Source organism: Equus przewalskii, chromosome 5, assembly GCF_037783145.1.
Source record: "Equus przewalskii isolate Varuska chromosome 5, EquPr2, whole genome shotgun sequence".
Lineage (NCBI taxonomy): Eukaryota > Metazoa > Chordata > Mammalia > Perissodactyla > Equidae > Equus > Equus przewalskii.
This window is the reverse complement of record NC_091835.1, coordinates 30,588,146-30,605,866: the sequence shown is the minus strand read 5'-3', so window position 1 is coordinate 30,605,866 and position 17,721 is coordinate 30,588,146. Positions and strand designations below refer to the sequence as shown.

At 34.7% G+C, this 17,721-nt stretch overlaps 1 protein-coding gene across 22 annotated transcripts in view; it reads left to right on the top strand.

The window, feature by feature from the left end:
• ERC1 (ELKS/RAB6-interacting/CAST family member 1) overlaps window positions 1-17,721 on the top strand; it is a 516,642-nt gene that overhangs the window by 205,821 nt on the left and 293,100 nt on the right. For all 22 annotated transcript variants that reach the window (XR_011540237.1, XR_011540234.1, XR_011540233.1 and 19 more), the window contains one exon: window positions 15,654-15,789. Coding sequence is in view for 15 of the 22 variants with exons in the window: in XM_070620439.1 (XP_070476540.1) it covers window positions 15,654-15,789 (136 nt within the window). In the remaining 7 variants the exon portion in view is untranslated. The remainder of the gene's footprint in view (window positions 1-15,653; window positions 15,790-17,721) is intronic.

Sequence of the window (17,721 nt, the reverse complement as noted above, 5' to 3'; positions counted from 1 at the left end):
TGATCTGTTTATAAGATTTGGAGCTACTTTAGTTGATTTTTTTTTTTAAAGCAAAGGTGTTCCAAGTTTGCTCAGAATTTAGGCTAAGACTAGTTAGCTCCTGAATTAACTGTCTGAACTGCTAAACTGGTAACTTTTGAACTCATTTTGGTAAGTGAGAGGATTCTATACTTCTGTAGATCAGGATCAACATACTGAACTGAGCTTGAACACAAAGAATGAGGTCATTTTCCTATCATGTCAGGAGTGACATTTAATCTGGGGTATTACTTGCACGTGTGTATGTGTAAGAAAATTTTGCTGGTGGTATTTGGAGAAATTAGGGAAGATAGTTGCTAGGCTTAAATCTTATGGCTCAAGGGATATTGCTTTTTGAGTTTTTGCTTTGCTTTTAAAAATTACTAGTGTCTGAAATGTTATGTAATGAAAATGGAGTTGTTTTTATTTTTCATAAATCTTCTAAAATGTTTTGGCAAACTTGAGCTAGTTTAGAGGATGATATTTCCAATCTCTGGTTTGATAGTCTTAGTAGAATTAACTGTTTTCTTAAAAAATGGACCTCAAAATTAGAAGATAAATGCTTTTTTCCTGTCTGCTTTTTCTTATTCTTTTCTCTTTGACTAAAATTATTTTTCCCCTTATTCATTTGTGGAAATCTAACCCCTTTTAACAGTTATCTTTTGGGGAAAAAACCAAAAGCAACCTTTACTGACCTTCCTTATGTAGTAATTTCTCTTTTCTTTGTTTGTGCTTTTCTTAGAGTATCTGTCACATTCTGTCCTTGCATAGAATATTCTTATATAATTTAATGTAATTCATTGGGATTACTTTTTGATCTGCTGGTTAAACAGAGTTAGATAACCTCTTTCCTCTTTTGTTACAATGAAATACCAATTCTAAATTTTCTTTTTACATTTTAACGTCTCTGAAACTGGAATACATGTATAAATAATAGCATGATATAATTTCATTGGCATAATTTTTTTCTTAGTGATACGTAAATAATGGTTTATTTATTTAAGTTGACCTAAAAACTTTTTTTGGCCCTTTTCATTGGAAAAATAGGCTTTCTGTTTGTGATTATTTTATATTGGTATCACAGTATATTCAGGCATCAGTGGCATAGTATAACCTGAAAATATAAACCTACGTATTTAGTTTTCATATTTGTAAATATTTTTCCGTAAAGAAAGCTTGAATTGATATTCAACTTAATGTCTTCAAAGATCTTCCATATAGAAATGAATATTAAGCTGGTTTATCTCTTTGGCATAATCTAGTATACAATTCATGAGGAAAAGGGTTCCTTAGAGAAGAATTTCCTTACTTTTAAATTATAGTTGTGTCTTTGATCCATGATGAAGTACAGTGTCAGAGAATATGGTCTTAGTACAGTGAACTGAGGAGAAATGTTTGCTGCTGCTGTGGTGGTTGTGTGTTCTTCCTCGAGAGAGAATGGGCTGTGTTAAAAAAAAGTGAAAACTAAGATGCTGAGAGTATTAGAACTGAAGATGACTGCTTCTTTATCTGATCCTGCTTGCTTCAGCTTGCTTTCCAGGGAAGCTGCTTTTTCTTTCTTCTTCTTCCTTGATGAATTTCACTGATTTCATTTAAAAGAAGAATAAATTAGTTTTTTGTGTGTGTGTGAGGAAGATTGTTGCTGAGCTAACATCTGTGCCAATCTTCCTCTATTTTGTATGTGGGATGCTGCCACAGAATGGCTTGATGAGTGGTGTGTAGTTAATTTAATTTAATTAATTATTAATTAATTTTTCCCCCATGGATATATCTGTGTCTTATATAAATCTATAGGAGATTTCAGGTAGTGTCATTGTTGATGTAAAATTATTCTAACTTACTGTGTCATAACCAACAATAATAAAAAAGATAATTGGGAACAATCATTTAGAGATTGGCCTCTTTTTACTTTGAACATTGTCTGCATTCTGCACTGTTTTATATGTGCCAAAGATCCATGGATTTTTGTAGATTCACTTTAGGAATCTGTAACCATCATAGAACGTGTGAGGTATGCCCAGGTGATATGTCAGCAGACCTACATTTTTATCCTGGATTTACCGCATACTCACTGTGTGATTATGAGGAAGTGTTTTGTTGCTCTGTTTTTCATCTCTTTACCTTATATAATGGGGATAATAAATCTTGTCATCCTTACCTTTCATTATTCTCAAAATGACTTTTGTAAATTCTCTTTTTAAGTACTGAAACATTAGAAAACATTAAAGTACAAATTGAAATGGTGCTTGCACTGAAGAAAAAACCTCTTGTTATAGATACTTAAAGTAAAATTTAGATCCTCAAGACAATCTGGATGGCACTGGCTATAAGAAGTCTAAATATTTGGAGGATAGTCCTCATTTCAGTGAAAGTGAGTAATTTGTAAACAGGTGACACTGCCTCTGCCTGTCGTTACAGGAAGAAGTAATGAGCATGGGCTGCGCGCTGGGTAGCTGTGTTAAGCATAGCTGCTTGGCACCTCTTACTGCTGAGCAGTGTTGGAAGTGAACTGATGTTTATAGACCCACATATTCTTCATTATTGCTTTTAGATTGCACCATTTGGGGTGGATTTTGGTTATTTGGAATGAAAAATATTGGTTAAAATTAAAAAAATAATTATTCTCACATTTGAGAAAATTATCTCAAATTTGTTGGGAAAATAAGAGTTCTGTATTCTACAGAGTAACTGAAGCTGTCATTGCTTTTTTGCTTTTGCTCATGGATAACTTGGATCCAAGAAATGGAGCAGGGTGGGTAAAGGATTAGCCAAGGTGGGTGTGTATAAAATTAAGCTGACAAAAGTTATGAAATCACAATTAGCTGCTTTAGTGAAAAGGTGAGCAGCTAACCTTCTTCTCTTCTTTTCATTTGTGTTTAAGAAATGAGTTTTTTCACCCCCTGAGGGAAGGGTAAATTTTAGACAAAATTTTTTCCTTTAGAAACTTATATTAAGGTACAGTGGTGTAATCTAATATGAAAATATACTTATTGAGAGTTGAAAATCTAAAATTGCTAATTTTTAGTGCCTGTGCAGAATCTGTATGACTCCTTCCCCTTCTCTAATCCTGTGCTTTATGTTTTGTCTGTCTGTGAATAATATTATTTCCAAATATTGTCCTTATTAATTCTTTCTAACTTTCTCTTTCACATTTTCTTCCTGGATTTGCCGTTTCCTTCAGTCTCACCTCAAGGTCAGTATGCTTGTACTAAAACAAAGATATGTAATAGAGCATTGTATACTAACCTTATCTTGAACTCTAATAAGGAACTGATGTGATAGAACTTATTCCGGGAAAGAGAAGTCTAGAAATCTAGTTATGGTTGCCTAAAATGGCAGGAGTTTTAGGTTTATCAGAAGAGTAGATTCAAAGTTCTGTGCTTCAAAAGATGGTGAGAGTAGTCACAAAGCAAGAATCAGACTGACCAGGGTTTGACTGAGAGAGAAATGAAGATGAAAGGAGCAACCAGGGGAATGAGGAGAAAAAATTTTTTTTTTTAATTCAATTAAAATTTCATAAAGACATTCTGGCTGTTATGTTAGATTAGCAGGGTCGATGCAGCATGGACGATGGAGGGCAAGTTGCCGCAGTCTGTGGATTTGTATAGGAACCTTTGAATTATTTCACATATGCAAACTTACACACGCACACCCCTTTATATTTTGGGTTTGTTTTGTGATTCTGCTGAATGATAGGCTAATGATAACAAAACCAATCACCGTGCTGTCTTTTGTGCCAGGGGTGCTACGGGGGAGGTTGTACAGGTTTTGTTTCAACTGATCTTCAGCAAGTGTGTGGAGGGGTTTATTATTTCCACTTTTTAGGTGAATAGCATAACTTCAGAACCCATTAAATAACTTGTCTATCTTCATTAGTAAGTAAATTAGTAAGAGAAGCTGGCAGAAAACAATTAGAAAGCTGCATTTTAAAAGTTATTTATTTTGAATATAAGCCCTGGCAATGTAAATTAAGGTGTGAGAATTTCTGATAGGCTTCAGAAAATGATGTTAATGCCATATGCATTTTACCTAGCAGCTATTTCCTAATAATAATGACATATATTTACTGTTTATAAAAGCACCTGTCTCTTTGATTCTCACAGCTAACATGTGAGTTATGCAGGACAGATTGTTATTCTGAGGAGGAACTAAGATTAGGGAACATGATTTTTCTAGAGTCAACCAACTAGTAAGTACTTAGATTTGAAGCCAGATCTTCTTATTTCAACCTCAGGGCTCTTTATATTGTATGTACTCTAGCCTAGAAATTAGAGTATGAGCTAGAGAGCCCCAGATTGCTTGAATCTTCTTAGGTAGGTTTCTCATCTGTAAAATTGGGATAATTATGTAATCTAAAACGTTGTTGTAAACATTGAATGAGTTAGTACAAATAGCACTTAGAACCGTGTCTGGCTCAGGGTAAGAAATTAATAAATGGAGCTATTATGGTTACTCCTTTTTGCCTTTTTCATGGATTCCTATTTGATCAAGGATATCGTAGCGTGATGTCATATATTTCAGGTTCTTTAAAACACTATACTGTTCGTATTGATTTATACCAGTATTCATAGAAAGTGCAAAGTAGAATCCTAATGCAAAGTTGTGTATGTGTAGAAAATGAGAAAAGAGGACATATTTCTTCTGTAATGATATTTTAAGGCTCCACTTAACTTTTAAGGTGCTAAAATTTCTATTGTAGATAGAAAGATGATGTTGAGGCTTTTTTTGGAAAAAAGTTCTCTTTTCCATTTTCACTCCCTGATATATCTTCTCAGTATTTAAATTTGAGGACCTAAACGATATTTCTGAAAAAGTCCCCTTATCTTTGACTCATTTAAAAATAAGCGATTTGTGTGGAGTGTGTGTTAAAAAAACACAATAATGGGGCCAGCCCCAGTGGCGCAGCACTTAAGTGCACACATTCTGCTTCAGTGGCCCAAGGTTCACCGGTTCAGATCCCAGGTGTGGACATGGCACCGCTCATCAGGCCATGCTGTGGCAGGCATCCCACATATAAAGTAGAGGAAGATGGGCACGGATGTTAGCTCAGGGCCAGTCTTCCTCAGCAAAAAGAGGAGGATTGGCAGTAGAGGTTAGCCTCAGGGCTACTCTTCCTCAACAAAACAAAACAAACGCAATAAAACCCTTCTTTTATAATTACTTCTGCTAATCTAATTCACGGAGGGGGTTCTTCAGTCAGATTCAGACTGCCCTCTTGCTTCTCTCTAAGCAGATGACCTCTCCTGCTTTACCACGTGAATAGTTTAGAGTATCGGCAGTCTGGAAATTGATATCTTCACTCATCTCGACCTTCCTTTTGTTTCAGTGGAACTAATGTCCTAGCTCTTTTCCAAGGCTGCATCTTCCTCTTCTTTTCATTCCTTCTCTCTTAGCAGTTTTCAAAATCTTTCCTCATAAATTAAATTGTCGTCTCCTCATTTCTTTTCTACTGATTCTCCCAAACATAAAACATATCCATTTCCCCCATCCTTAAAGAAGTGTAAATAATCCTTCCCCCGTCTTTTCCTTGGCTTCGATTGACTATAATATCTTGCCTTTACCTTTTACTTTTCTTTTCTGTTTACTTGCACTGTTTTTGAAAGAACTGTTTATGCTCGCTGCCTCCACTTTCACACTTTCCACTTATTTCCCGAGCCTATGCAGTTGGATTCTTTTCTCACTGCTGTGCTAAAATCGCTTCAGTGATGTGCTAGTTGCCCAATTTAGTGAGCTTGTTTGTCTTGGGCTTACTGACCTTTCTGGGGTGTTAGGTATTACTATCTCCCTTCCTTCTGGAAACTCTTCTTTCATAGTTTGTGTGATGTTGTTTTCTGTTAGCTCTCTTACCACCTCATTGACATTTTTCAGTCTATTTTGCTTTTCTTCTTTTACATGTTTCTTAACTCTTGGCATTTCTCATGTTCTCTTAAAAAATTCCTTTTTCATCCACATTATTGGTCACCTGCCATGTTACCAGCAAAGACTCAGTTTTATTTTGTTCAGATTTTTATGGAACCCCTATTTCAAATAAACTATACTCATAACAGAAAAATCTTACAAGTTGGCAATAAAAATAGAAAGCACAAATACTGCATTTTAAAAGTGATTTTCTACTCTAACTCCCATTTTCTACTCTTAAACATTTTTTTTCACATATTATAGTAAAACAGTATGGCTACCACTTAAGTAATTCAGAGTATGGCAAAATCTGAAAACAGTTCAGCTTTAGTAGAAAAATATCATGAAGGCTTGTACCTGTGTTTGAAGAACTTTTGTCTCAACTTAAGCTTCAAGTGGAGTCATATTTTTACTGGGAAATGGTATCGCTTTGTACCCTATTTTGTGTTTTGCATGACAGGTTTTGATGTAAGTATCTCTTAACAAAACCCTATGAAAAGCTCCAAAAGAACTGTCCATGGAAGTCATTGGAATATACATAATTCTCTGAGTTACAAGTTATGTTATTTATAATAGTAGTTGGTTCATTTTAGTAGCTTTTACTCTAGCAGTAAGTGTCATTAAACCATACTTATTTCTAAATAAGTTTATTTTCCAAGGAATAAAACAGGTTTTGTTTTTCCAATGGCAAAGATCGTTTTGGCTGTAGCATGTAAAAAAGGTATCTCTTCATTCCGGATTGAAATTTAATGCAGTATTTTTTTGTATATAGAAGTATTTTACCATTTTAATTATGGTATTGCCAAGTCCAGTTGAGTAGGTCATCAAGAAAGTGTAATTTATTGATGGTTTGAGATTAGATTGAATGTTTGGATGAGTTTATCATATGACCTTAGGCAAGATACTTAACTCTTCAGTCTTCGTTTTAGCTGCCTGTTTTGTGTTAATAGTGATGCTTAACTGTAGTGTTTATATTTTAGTGTCTCCACTTAGTATTTCCATTTTCCATAGATTTATTTGTTTCCTCTCTTCCTCCCTTATCCTCTCCTGCCCTCTTCTGTCCCCATTTCCCTTCAGTAAAGAGCAGAGAGATTTTATTTATAGTGATGATCGAGTTCTCTATCCTTAAAACACATACATCGCTTTAGTTTCTGATCAATGACATTATCCCCAGAGAATGAATACAGAGAAATAATTCCATGGATAGATGAAAATATATGATTTGGTCTAGAATTCATCCATCCTTTTTATTGTATAACAGCACATTTGGCTAAAGGCAGGACATTCAGGAGGTGAGGCCTATAACTGTCGTCTTTTCCCTCTTACAAATTGAGCTCAGTATTATTATTACCCATGTTTTATGTAGCAGTGACTGTTACAGACTTGTCTTCAGAACGAATGTTTGCAATCCGTGGGTAATTCCTACCAACTGTGTTAAGACCAGAGTCTCTATATTGTTAGGTGATAAAAGTTAAATACCTATATCTTGCTCACATATTTTCCTGTTGTTATAATCTCTTTCGTCTAGTTTGATGAAAGCATTCCACGTTGATTTTTAAAATCTAACTTAGTCAAATAACCATTTCTCTCATTGCACATTTTAGAATTTTTTTTATTATTGACTGATACTAATCACTAAAACCTCATAAGATGTCATTCACAAAAAGAGGTTTAACTGTATTTTGAAGACGTATTTATTTTCTTATTTTTTAGCCAAAATGTTCAGAACTTTATAGGCCCAAGAGCATTTCTGACCCTATGGGAATTATTTACAAAGACTTTAATTTATAGGCAAGAGTTTATAATCTAGGGGAATGATCTGTTATTAATTCCAATTTTTGCTTCCACTTGTCATTCCTTTGGCTTTCTTAAACAATCTTACTTGTGTGTATTTCCTTATTTATTTTCCTTTCAAGCAATAATATTGCGTAGTATTTTTGTAATAGGCCACACGAGCACAGTATAGACACATCTTTGGTTAACTAACTTCTGAAATAAATATATTGCTATTTCAAATGATTCATTGGTAGAAAAAAAATGTGTACACAGACTTGTGCTGATTTGCCTAACTCTTCTACTGAAAAAGTATTGAGTTTCATGCTATCATGCATTGAGAAGTGGTAAAAGTTATTTTTCCAGATAGCAATTGTAGATAACTACCTGGCATTCTGTAGTTGAGCTAAAGATGGCATATTCAATAGTGAAAGGAGGAAAGACTAATTTTACAGTTAGTCAAAATTTGAGTATCTGTAGAGTTGCCAGATTTAGCAAATAAACATATGGAATGCCCAGTTAAATTTGGTTTACAGATGAACAATGAATAATTTTTTAGTATTAGTATGTCTTATAAATACTGAGATATGCTGAAATATTATTTGTTGTTTATCTGACAAAATTAGTTTCTGCCACCCCCATCTTATTTTTTATCTCACTTCAAGTCAAATGGAAAGATATTTTCCCATTTTACAGATAAGAAAATTAAGTTTCAGAGGAGTTAGGGGACTTACTCTCAGGGTCATAGCTACTTAGTGGCAGAGTCTAGGGTACAAATCCGGTTTCTCTGATTTCATGTTCACCACATACTTTACTATCCTCTATTTCTTGTTCTGTATGTCCTTGTAAGGCCCAGAAACAATATGTAGATTATGTTTTTAAATATATGTTTTTAGCTCCTTGGAGAATGGGGATGGGGGTTGGATTAATGTGTTATTCTTAGGTGAGAATTGCCACTCCTTCGTCATTTCTATCCTGTTGTATGGGATGCTCCTTCAGTATTGACTGGGTTCGTACAACATTCTCAGCCTCGCTCAAGGAAAGCTCCACAACACAACTTATGTTTTAGGTATTAGGTAATGTAATTTATTTGGTAAGGTACTTTCAAACAGCGCTTCTCAAACTTTAACGTCATACAAATTGAATGGAAGTTTGTTTAAAATGCAGTTCTGATTTGGTGGGTTTGAGTAGGGCATGGGCTTTTGCATTACTAAAAGCTCTCAGCTGGTACTGATGCTGCTGATCCGCGGAGCATGCTTTGACTGGCAAGGCTTTAGAATACTGGCAATGAATTAACATTTTTGGAATTGATTTTCCCTCTTTTGTTTTTTTTAATTTACAAACATTTAACATTATCCCTGTTGATTTCCCTATACCACCAGCTCATATTTGAACTTCTTATGAAAATATGTTTTCCACTGGTTTCAGGATAACAAGGCCACCCTTTGCCTCTGTTAAAGGCCCTCGGTGGTGTCATATTGGCATAGATATGAGAGGCAAGTTAAAATTTCAGGGTGTTAGAGCAAAAGCGAGGTTTTCATTGGCACCTATTACTTTGTTATTTACATGTATAAAAACATGTTCAGCAGTATAAAAGAGTGACAAGAAATCGAGAGTGGAGCAAGGGGAGAGGAGTGAGTTAAAAACTTCAAAACAATTGGCTGTGAGGGTATGGGTTATACTTTGATAGAAACCTTCCTTCCAACTTCCAGCTTCTATTACCATGAATATGACTTCAAGGTCTCAGAATTTGAGATTGCGGACTAGGAGAAACAGATGAGGAAATCAGTGATCTTAACTGTCAGCTAGCAGATCCATAAATTGATTTAATTTATTTAGATACATATTGGTATTACTCTCTCTTTAAAAAAATATTAAGCTAAAGTGTTACCTATTGTTAGTGTTGTCTTTGTCAGTGAAAATAATGCATTTTAGCCATTGAGTCTTGCCTGGGATTTTGGAATATAGTTGCAAAGATCACTAAAGCAGTTTACTTCTTTTTGCGAGCAGATTTTATATTTAAAGTACAAGTCTAATGGAATTGAAGAACTTGACCTTTGTCATAGGCAGGAAGAAATATATCTACTTAAATTTTCTTCACTTTGTTTTTCTTCATTAAGGTCTTAGGGGTGTTTTTGTTTCTGTTGTGCTTGGTATATTTTCTGCTGATGGCCACAAAAGTCATTGTTAAGATGCTATAACTAGCTATTTGGTTTAGGTATTAAACAATTCAGTGTTAGTTATTATTAGTTTCTAAATTCAAAAATCACTTAAGAAGTTTGTTAAACTTCTATTTTGAAAGTGGTAGTGAAAATTGATTCTCTTCAAATGTGTTTTGTAAATTGAGTTGAAAAGGAAAATTCTTTGCCGATGACTTTCCAAGAGAACCAGAAGCGAGGAATAATGGGTTTGGGGAAGTGGTCATGATGACATAGTTTGGAGATAATCAAAACAACTTTCGTAGAATATATTGTGAAAGGAAAACTCACCCCAGGCTATCATTACCTGATTTAAAGGAGATTAATTAAATATAAACCATAGTAGCTTGTCTGTTATTATTGGTTCAGTTTATTGGTGCAACTTTAGGGCAAAGTCGAATTGCTTCTTTTCTGCATTATTGTAAAAGCTATCTAATTGTCCCCTAATTATGATTCCCCTGTATTTATTTCCCAAAACTTTGGAAATCTGATTATATTACTTTTCTACATAAAGTCTTACAAACTTAGGACAAACTACAAATTCCTTGCTTATTATGATGTAATTATTTGACTTTTGTTTACCTTTAGCTTCCTTTTTCTCTATGTGGTTCCTCCAACTTGAAGCTGTAGTCATACTGAATGTGGTTTCCCGGTAACATGACACATTCTCTTTTTCATCAGGGCTTTATTCATAGTGTTCTCCCTGCCGAGTAACCCTGGAGAAAGTTCATACATCACTTTCTAGGAAGCTTTTCCTGATCGTCACCGCTACACCTACCCTCAGCCTAGGTTAGGTTCCTTTGCTGTATGCTCTTGTAGTACGTAGTACGTACTGCCTTTGCTTGGATGCCTGGGAGGTGTCTGAGAAGGAATTATTTTTATTCATGGAATTATATCCCTAGTGTTTGATAGATGATAGTGATGTTTAATCAAATATTTGTCTATTTAATGAGTAATGAAAATGTAAAGAACTTAGCAGACTGTCAAGGTTTAGGCAAATTTAGATTCTCTTACATTCCAGAGCCCATTTTCTCCTTGGGCAATGCCTTAAACATATTTTTTCAATTTGTTGGTAATCCTGATTCCACCCTTTGGTGAGATTAGTCTTCTTTACCTGTAACCTAGCATTTGGTCTAATTTTCTGGCAACCCTGTGACCTTGAGGTAATTTCTTCTGGATGTAAAATTTTTCCCTGACTCTTTCTGCCTAAAACCTTTGGTTTCTTTTTGAGCTGTCCACATAAAGTAAAAAAATAAAATAAAATAAAAACATAAAAAAATAATAATATCTTACATTTATTTAGTATTTAATAGTTTACACTACACTTTTACATTCATCATCGAATGTTAATGAAGAGACAAATTCTATGGAAGAACTAAAGGCTTATTCTCTCACACTCATCATTTCAAGTGGAGAGAAAGTAGTGTTTCAAAAGACAAAGTGCATAGAAATGCTACTAACTTTAAAGCAAAATTTTTGCATCTAGTAAACCGATGTTGTGAGGCATTTAGTTTTGAGAAAGAGCAGTTTGATTCATGAAAACAAAACTTTGTTCCATTTCTTTGTCTTTCTAATGCAAAGATCCCAATCTGTTTTTTCCTTTAGTTGATATGAATGATATCAGATTAATAAAAATAGAGATATTAGCACAGAAATCATGGAGTGAGGAGACTCAAATATAGATATTACTTCCATTTTTTTTTTTAGTGGTAACTGATTTTATTATATTCTCTGTGACTGTATCTTTCTGTGGATATTCAAGACGGCAGAAAGTAAAGATCTGAAATGTGACTTTTGGATATCTTATCAGTGTACACTTCCATCAGAGAATGAGTTTTTATCTTACCATCTATGTCATTAATTTACTATTTAATTTTGAATAATTTCTCATAATTAACATTCTATGTTGAAGAATCATTTAGAAATTATTACAAAAGGTTTTCACGGCCTATAGGTAGAATCATATCCAAATCACCCAAAAGAGAATGTGTGCTTTCAAAACCTTAAGAGAGGTTTGCACGGCTTTGTTTCTGACAATATCATTAACTATAGTCTCTAGCAAATCTTCGTTACACAAAACAATAAAAATGCCAAATGTTTTCATTAATTTTATAAATGTATAGTTGAGCTGGAAGGAAATAAGGAAATTTATACCAGTAAATATGATGCAAAATACAAAATAGGGTTTATCTCATGAAAAAATTGGTTTAAACATTAGGAAATCTCAAAAGCATGTCAATAAATTGAACATTCACTCATTCACAACTAAAACAACAGCAACTTTCAGCAGACAAGGAATAGATAAAAAGTTTCTACAGAAAAAACTAGCAAATACCTGAGTCAATCGTGAAGTGTAAAAAGCATTTCCTTTAGAATCAGGAGAAAGAGAAAGATACCCACTCTCGTTACTTGTTTTCATTATGGTTCTGGAACTTCTAGCAGGTTCAATAAGACAAGAAAAACAAGAGAGTGTAAAGATTGAAAAAAATCATTATGTATCATACAACTGTCTACGTAGAAAACTGAAAAGAATTTGCGGAGAAATTATTAGAAATAGCAGGAGCATTTACCAAGTTTGCCAGATATAAAATCCATATACAGAAATCAAGTGCATGTCTACATGCCAACAAGAAAGCATTATAAAATTTAATTTAAAAAGTATACCATTGAAATAATTTATTCAGGAAAAGTTCATCAGTGCATGGTACCATTAGATGAAACGTTGATGAAAGGTGAACTTTACACTCATAAGAAGCCAGGCTGTCACTACCTTAATTCACTGATGAATGAAAACCAGACATTTTATGCTTTCTGTTGTGAGACAATATGAAGTATACAACGCTGTTACCTGGTATTCTGACCTCAGAAGTTGAAACTGAATCTGCTCAAGTCTTTAAAGCTAACTTTCAGTATTCAAAAAAAGAAAAAGCAGGAAATAAAAAAACAAGTTAAATGATACATAAAGAAGCAAACAGGCGTTCCAAAATGTGAATCATTTTACAGAACAGCTGTCTCAGCTTCTTTAACAAGTCCGTGCCATTGAAGAAGGGAACAGGGGAGGAGGTGAGGGACTTTTCTCTAGATTAATAGGGACTGGAAGTACGTAATGAGCAAACACAATGCTGTGGACCTTTGTAGGATTCTGATTCAAACAAACCACTGTGAAAAAAATTTTTTTTTGAGACAACTGGGAAAATTTGAATATGGACTGGATATTAGATGATGACAAGGAATGATTGTTAATTTTGTTGATAATATTTACATTGTTGAAACAGTACTTTTTCTAGAGTACTTTGTGTAAGGAACTGTGTGTAATGACATGATATGTGGAATTTAAAATGACGACAAAACATATAAGGTACCTAGGAATAAAATAAATGCAAGTCTTTTATCGAGGAAATTATAAAACTTTGTTGAAAGCTGTTTAAGGAGAACTAAATAAATGGAAAGATATGCCATTGTTAATGCGTTGAAAGATTCAAGAGCATGAAAGTGTCACTTCTTCCCAAATTGATATAAAAACTTCAGTGCAATTTCAATCAGAATCCCAATAGGCTGCTCTTGAGTTTTGGTTGCTGTGGTTGTTGGTTGGTTATTTTAGTAGAACTTGACAGGCTGGTTCTGAAATTTATGTGGGATGTGTAAAGAGCCAAGAATTGCCACAACAGTCCTGAAGAAGAACAAGGTAGGCAGGCTTTCCTTACCAGACACTATTGAGACTCCTTATAAAGGTATAGTAATGAAAGTAGTATAGATTTGGATAGAAATATACGAAGATACCAGAGTAGAGAGCCATAAAACAGGCACACAGGTATATAGAAACTTTGTATGTGACGGAAGTAGTGTTGCGTTGTTAAGTACTGCTGGGACAATTAATTATCAATATATGTAAAAAGTCAAATTTTATTCTTACCTCATACCATACCCCAAAAATGAAATTATAGCTTTACCTCATACCATACACAACATTAATTACAGGTAGATTAGTGACTTCACTGTGAAAGACAAAGTTAACAAAATTTTTAGGGGAATGTCTTTATGAACTTGGAATGGGGAAGATTTCATGAAAAAGTCAAAAGTTGCAAACCATAAAGAAGATTGATACAATCGAAACAATTACAATTTTTTAATTTTATAAATGATAACATATCATAAATCAATCAAAGAAATAATTCAAGGGCCGGCCCCATGGCCGAGTGGTTAAGTTCCTGCGCTCTGCTTTGGTCTCCCAGGGTTTCGCCGGTTCGGATCCTGGGCGCGGACATGGTACCACTCGTCAGGCCACGTTGAGGTGGCGTCCCACATGCCACAACTAGAAGGACCCACAACTAAAAATACACAACTGTCTACTGGGGGGATTTGGGGAGAAAAAGATTGGCAAGTTGTTAGCTCAGGTGCGAATCTTAAAAAAAAAGAAAAAAGAAAGAAAGCTTCTTTCAAAAAAAAAAAGAAATAATTCATAGATTGAAAGAAAATATTTATATAACAGGTCAAAGATTATTATCCAGAATATATTGAAGAATACTTATATCATTAAGAAAAAGATATCCTAATTGAAAAATGAGCAAAACACATGAATAGTTATTTCAAAGAAGTGGAAACATGAATTGCCAAATACTATGTGAAAAGATGTTCAGCCTCAGTAGTCAGGAACATGCATTTTAAAACTCAATGAGATATTTATATCTACCAGGTTAGTAAAACTTAGAAAGTCTGATAGTACCAAGTATTCGTGGATGTGTAGAAGTGTGGCAGGCACTGTTATGCATTACTAATGAGAAAGTATAAATTTATACAGCTTCTTGGAAATGATTAGTTAAGTTGAAAGTGTACCTACTAAGTGGCCTAGCAGTTTAGTTTCTAGGCCTCTACCTCGGAGAAACCTGCACAGGGATATCAGAATGTACCCAGCAGCATTGTTTGCAATAGTAAGAAAAACGGAAGCAACCCAATTGTCCATCACCTTGGGAATGGGTTAAAACAGTTGTTGTATATTATTTTACACTGCAGTGAAAATGGAGGGGATGAAAAAATACATTACAGTCATTGATCAGTATGATTCTCAAAACATACATTGCAAAGAAAAAATAGTTTATTAATAACTTTATATATAAATTTCAAAAACATGCAAACTAAATGAAGGATCCATGTGTGTAGGAAAACTGTAATAAAAGCAAGGGGATTTTAAACCCCAAATTATGATATAGGTTATTTTTGTCTAAGTTTGGAGGCAGTGGAGTAGGATAGGACGTTTCAGAAGTAAATATAATGTTCTCTTGCTTAAGTTGGGTTCCCAGATGTTTGTATCATTATTTTCATACACATATATATTATATACAGCCTTTTGAAAGTTTGCAATATTTAATAATAGTAAAATTAGAGTTGAATTACAAAACCTTTCTTAATCAGCCATTCTGCTATTTTATAGCATTGATGTCAGGAGACTTGTTTGCATACTTCCAACATAAATCTCTGAATTGGTTTCTTTTTCTTCTCATTTCAAACTATCACATAGCTTTCTTTTGTTTTATGATTTCATTCTGCTTCGTAAAGTACATGCTGAAGTATGTGTTCCTGAAGCATCACTGTTAATAATTTGCTCCCAGTGGTAGGAAAGAATTTGAAAGTGTTGGGAAAATTTCAAAGCAGGAATTCTTTGTTGGTTTCCAGCTGTTCCTTGGTGTTAGTGGTGTAAGTCTGTAAATAAATATTTTCTTTTCTATGCATATATATGAATGGCTTGATTTTTCTCCTCCTTATCAATAGGCAAGTGAAAGACCAGAATAAGAAAGTAGCCAATCTGAAGCACAAGGAACAGGTGGAAAAGAAGAAGAGTGCACAGATGCTAGAGGAGGCTCGACGAAGGGAGGACAATCTCAATGACAGCTCCCAGCAGCTACAGGTTAGAATGCAAGGAGAACCTGGAAGGGTCGGGTGAAGAAGTTTGATCCATGGCTGCATGTTGTTTTTCTCTTCATCTTTCTCCTCCTCTTTTTTCTCTTTCTAACCCTGCTTGCTGCCTTCCTCTCAGGCCAACTATTTAGCAATAAAGGAATGGCTTTAAATAGAAAAGGCAAGTTTTATTCCACAGCTTTGTGAGGACTCTTCAGCATAGGAGAAAGTTCATCTGGCTTCAAGTTGATCGCATTTAATTGGTAAGTTCACAGTCAGTTTACTGCGTGGGTTCTGTTGAGGTTCAGGTGGTCAGCATAACTTTGCCATTTTCCTTCATTAAAGTGCATTGCTAATCTTGGTTTGTGTCTGTTTCACTTCCTTCTGGGTTCCGTTCTTTCTTTCCCTTTTTTCCCCACCTTTCTTTCCTCTCTCTTTCTTTCCTTCCTTTTTAAAAACTCAATTTAGGGGCCGGCCTGGTGGCGCAGAGGTTAAGTGCGCACGTTCCGCTTTGGCGGCCCAGGGTTCGCCGGTTCGGATCCTGGGTGCAAGACATGGCACCGCTTGGCAAGCCATGCTGTGGTAGGCGTCCCACATATAAAGTAGAGGAAGATGGGCTCGGATGTTAGCTCAGGGCCCCACTCTTCCTCAGCAAAAAGAGGAGGATTGGCAGCAGATGTTAGCTCAGGGCTAATCTTCTTCAAAAAAACCCCAAAAAACCAAGAAAACTCAGTTTAGAGAGAATACTTCACAATCATACAGGCCATTTATACAGTACTTTTTTACCTAAATGAAGTGATAATTGGTATGTAAAACCTAATTATTCACAGAGTAAGTTAAACCAGGCTCAGTAACAATAGCAGCAGTGACCACATGGTAAGCGCCAATTATGTGCCCAGTTCTGGAAACTAGGCCCTGGTCACTCATTGTCTCTGACCTTCACAGTAGTGCAGTGGGGCAGATGGTTTTGTGCACATTTTACAAATGAGGAAATAGAGAAGTTGAATTTCTTACCCAAATGCACACGGCTTTCTAAGTAGCTCAGCCATGATTTTAACCGAGACTTCCTGGATCTCTAATGTGTCAGAATGAAGGTTTAAGTTTTCAAGAAGAATACCATTAACTTGCTGGAAATCTCTGAAACTCCCACTAAGACCACTAAGCCACTGCCAGGTTGTTTTTCTCTCGTTACAGCTTCTAACTGGGTATGATAGAGTGTTTATGCCACAACTGCATAATCATGAAATCTTTACTGGAGAGATTTGGAGGAGTTATCATCTGTTATGTAGAAGCCATTTTTAGGCTTTACAACAAATTCATTTCAGACATAAAAATTCGGCTTTTTAATTCCTTTTTTCATTCCTCTTTTATATAACTTTTATTGTTTATAAAATACATATTCTTTATAGAAATAGTGTAAATTTTCTCAAATGCACCAACTTTTGAAAAAAGCAGCATACCAGTTTTCCCTCATTCTTGCCAATAACAGTTGATACTGTCAATTTTCTCTTTCTCATTTTTTATTTTTTAGTGCCAATCTGATGTGGAGAAAATATTTAATTTTTGTTTTAATTTATGTTTCTCTGATTACCAATAAGACTGAGTATTTTTTCTTCTCTTAAATTTTCATTTGTTTGTTAATGTAATTCAAATTTCTCTCTCTTCCATGGTGGCTTTTTTTCTTGGATTCTTTGGTTAGTTTATCCCCATTTTGAGAACATATAAATATTTACAATTTTGCATCACTAAATGACAGGGATGCATTCTGAGAAGTGCATCATTAGGCAATTTCATCATTGTGCAAACATCATAGAGTGTACTTAACACAGACCTAGATGGTATAGCCTACTACACACTTAGGCTATAGGGTACCAGTTTTATGAGACCACCATTATATAGGCAGTCTGTTGTTGACCGAATGAATGGTCGTTATGTGGTGCAT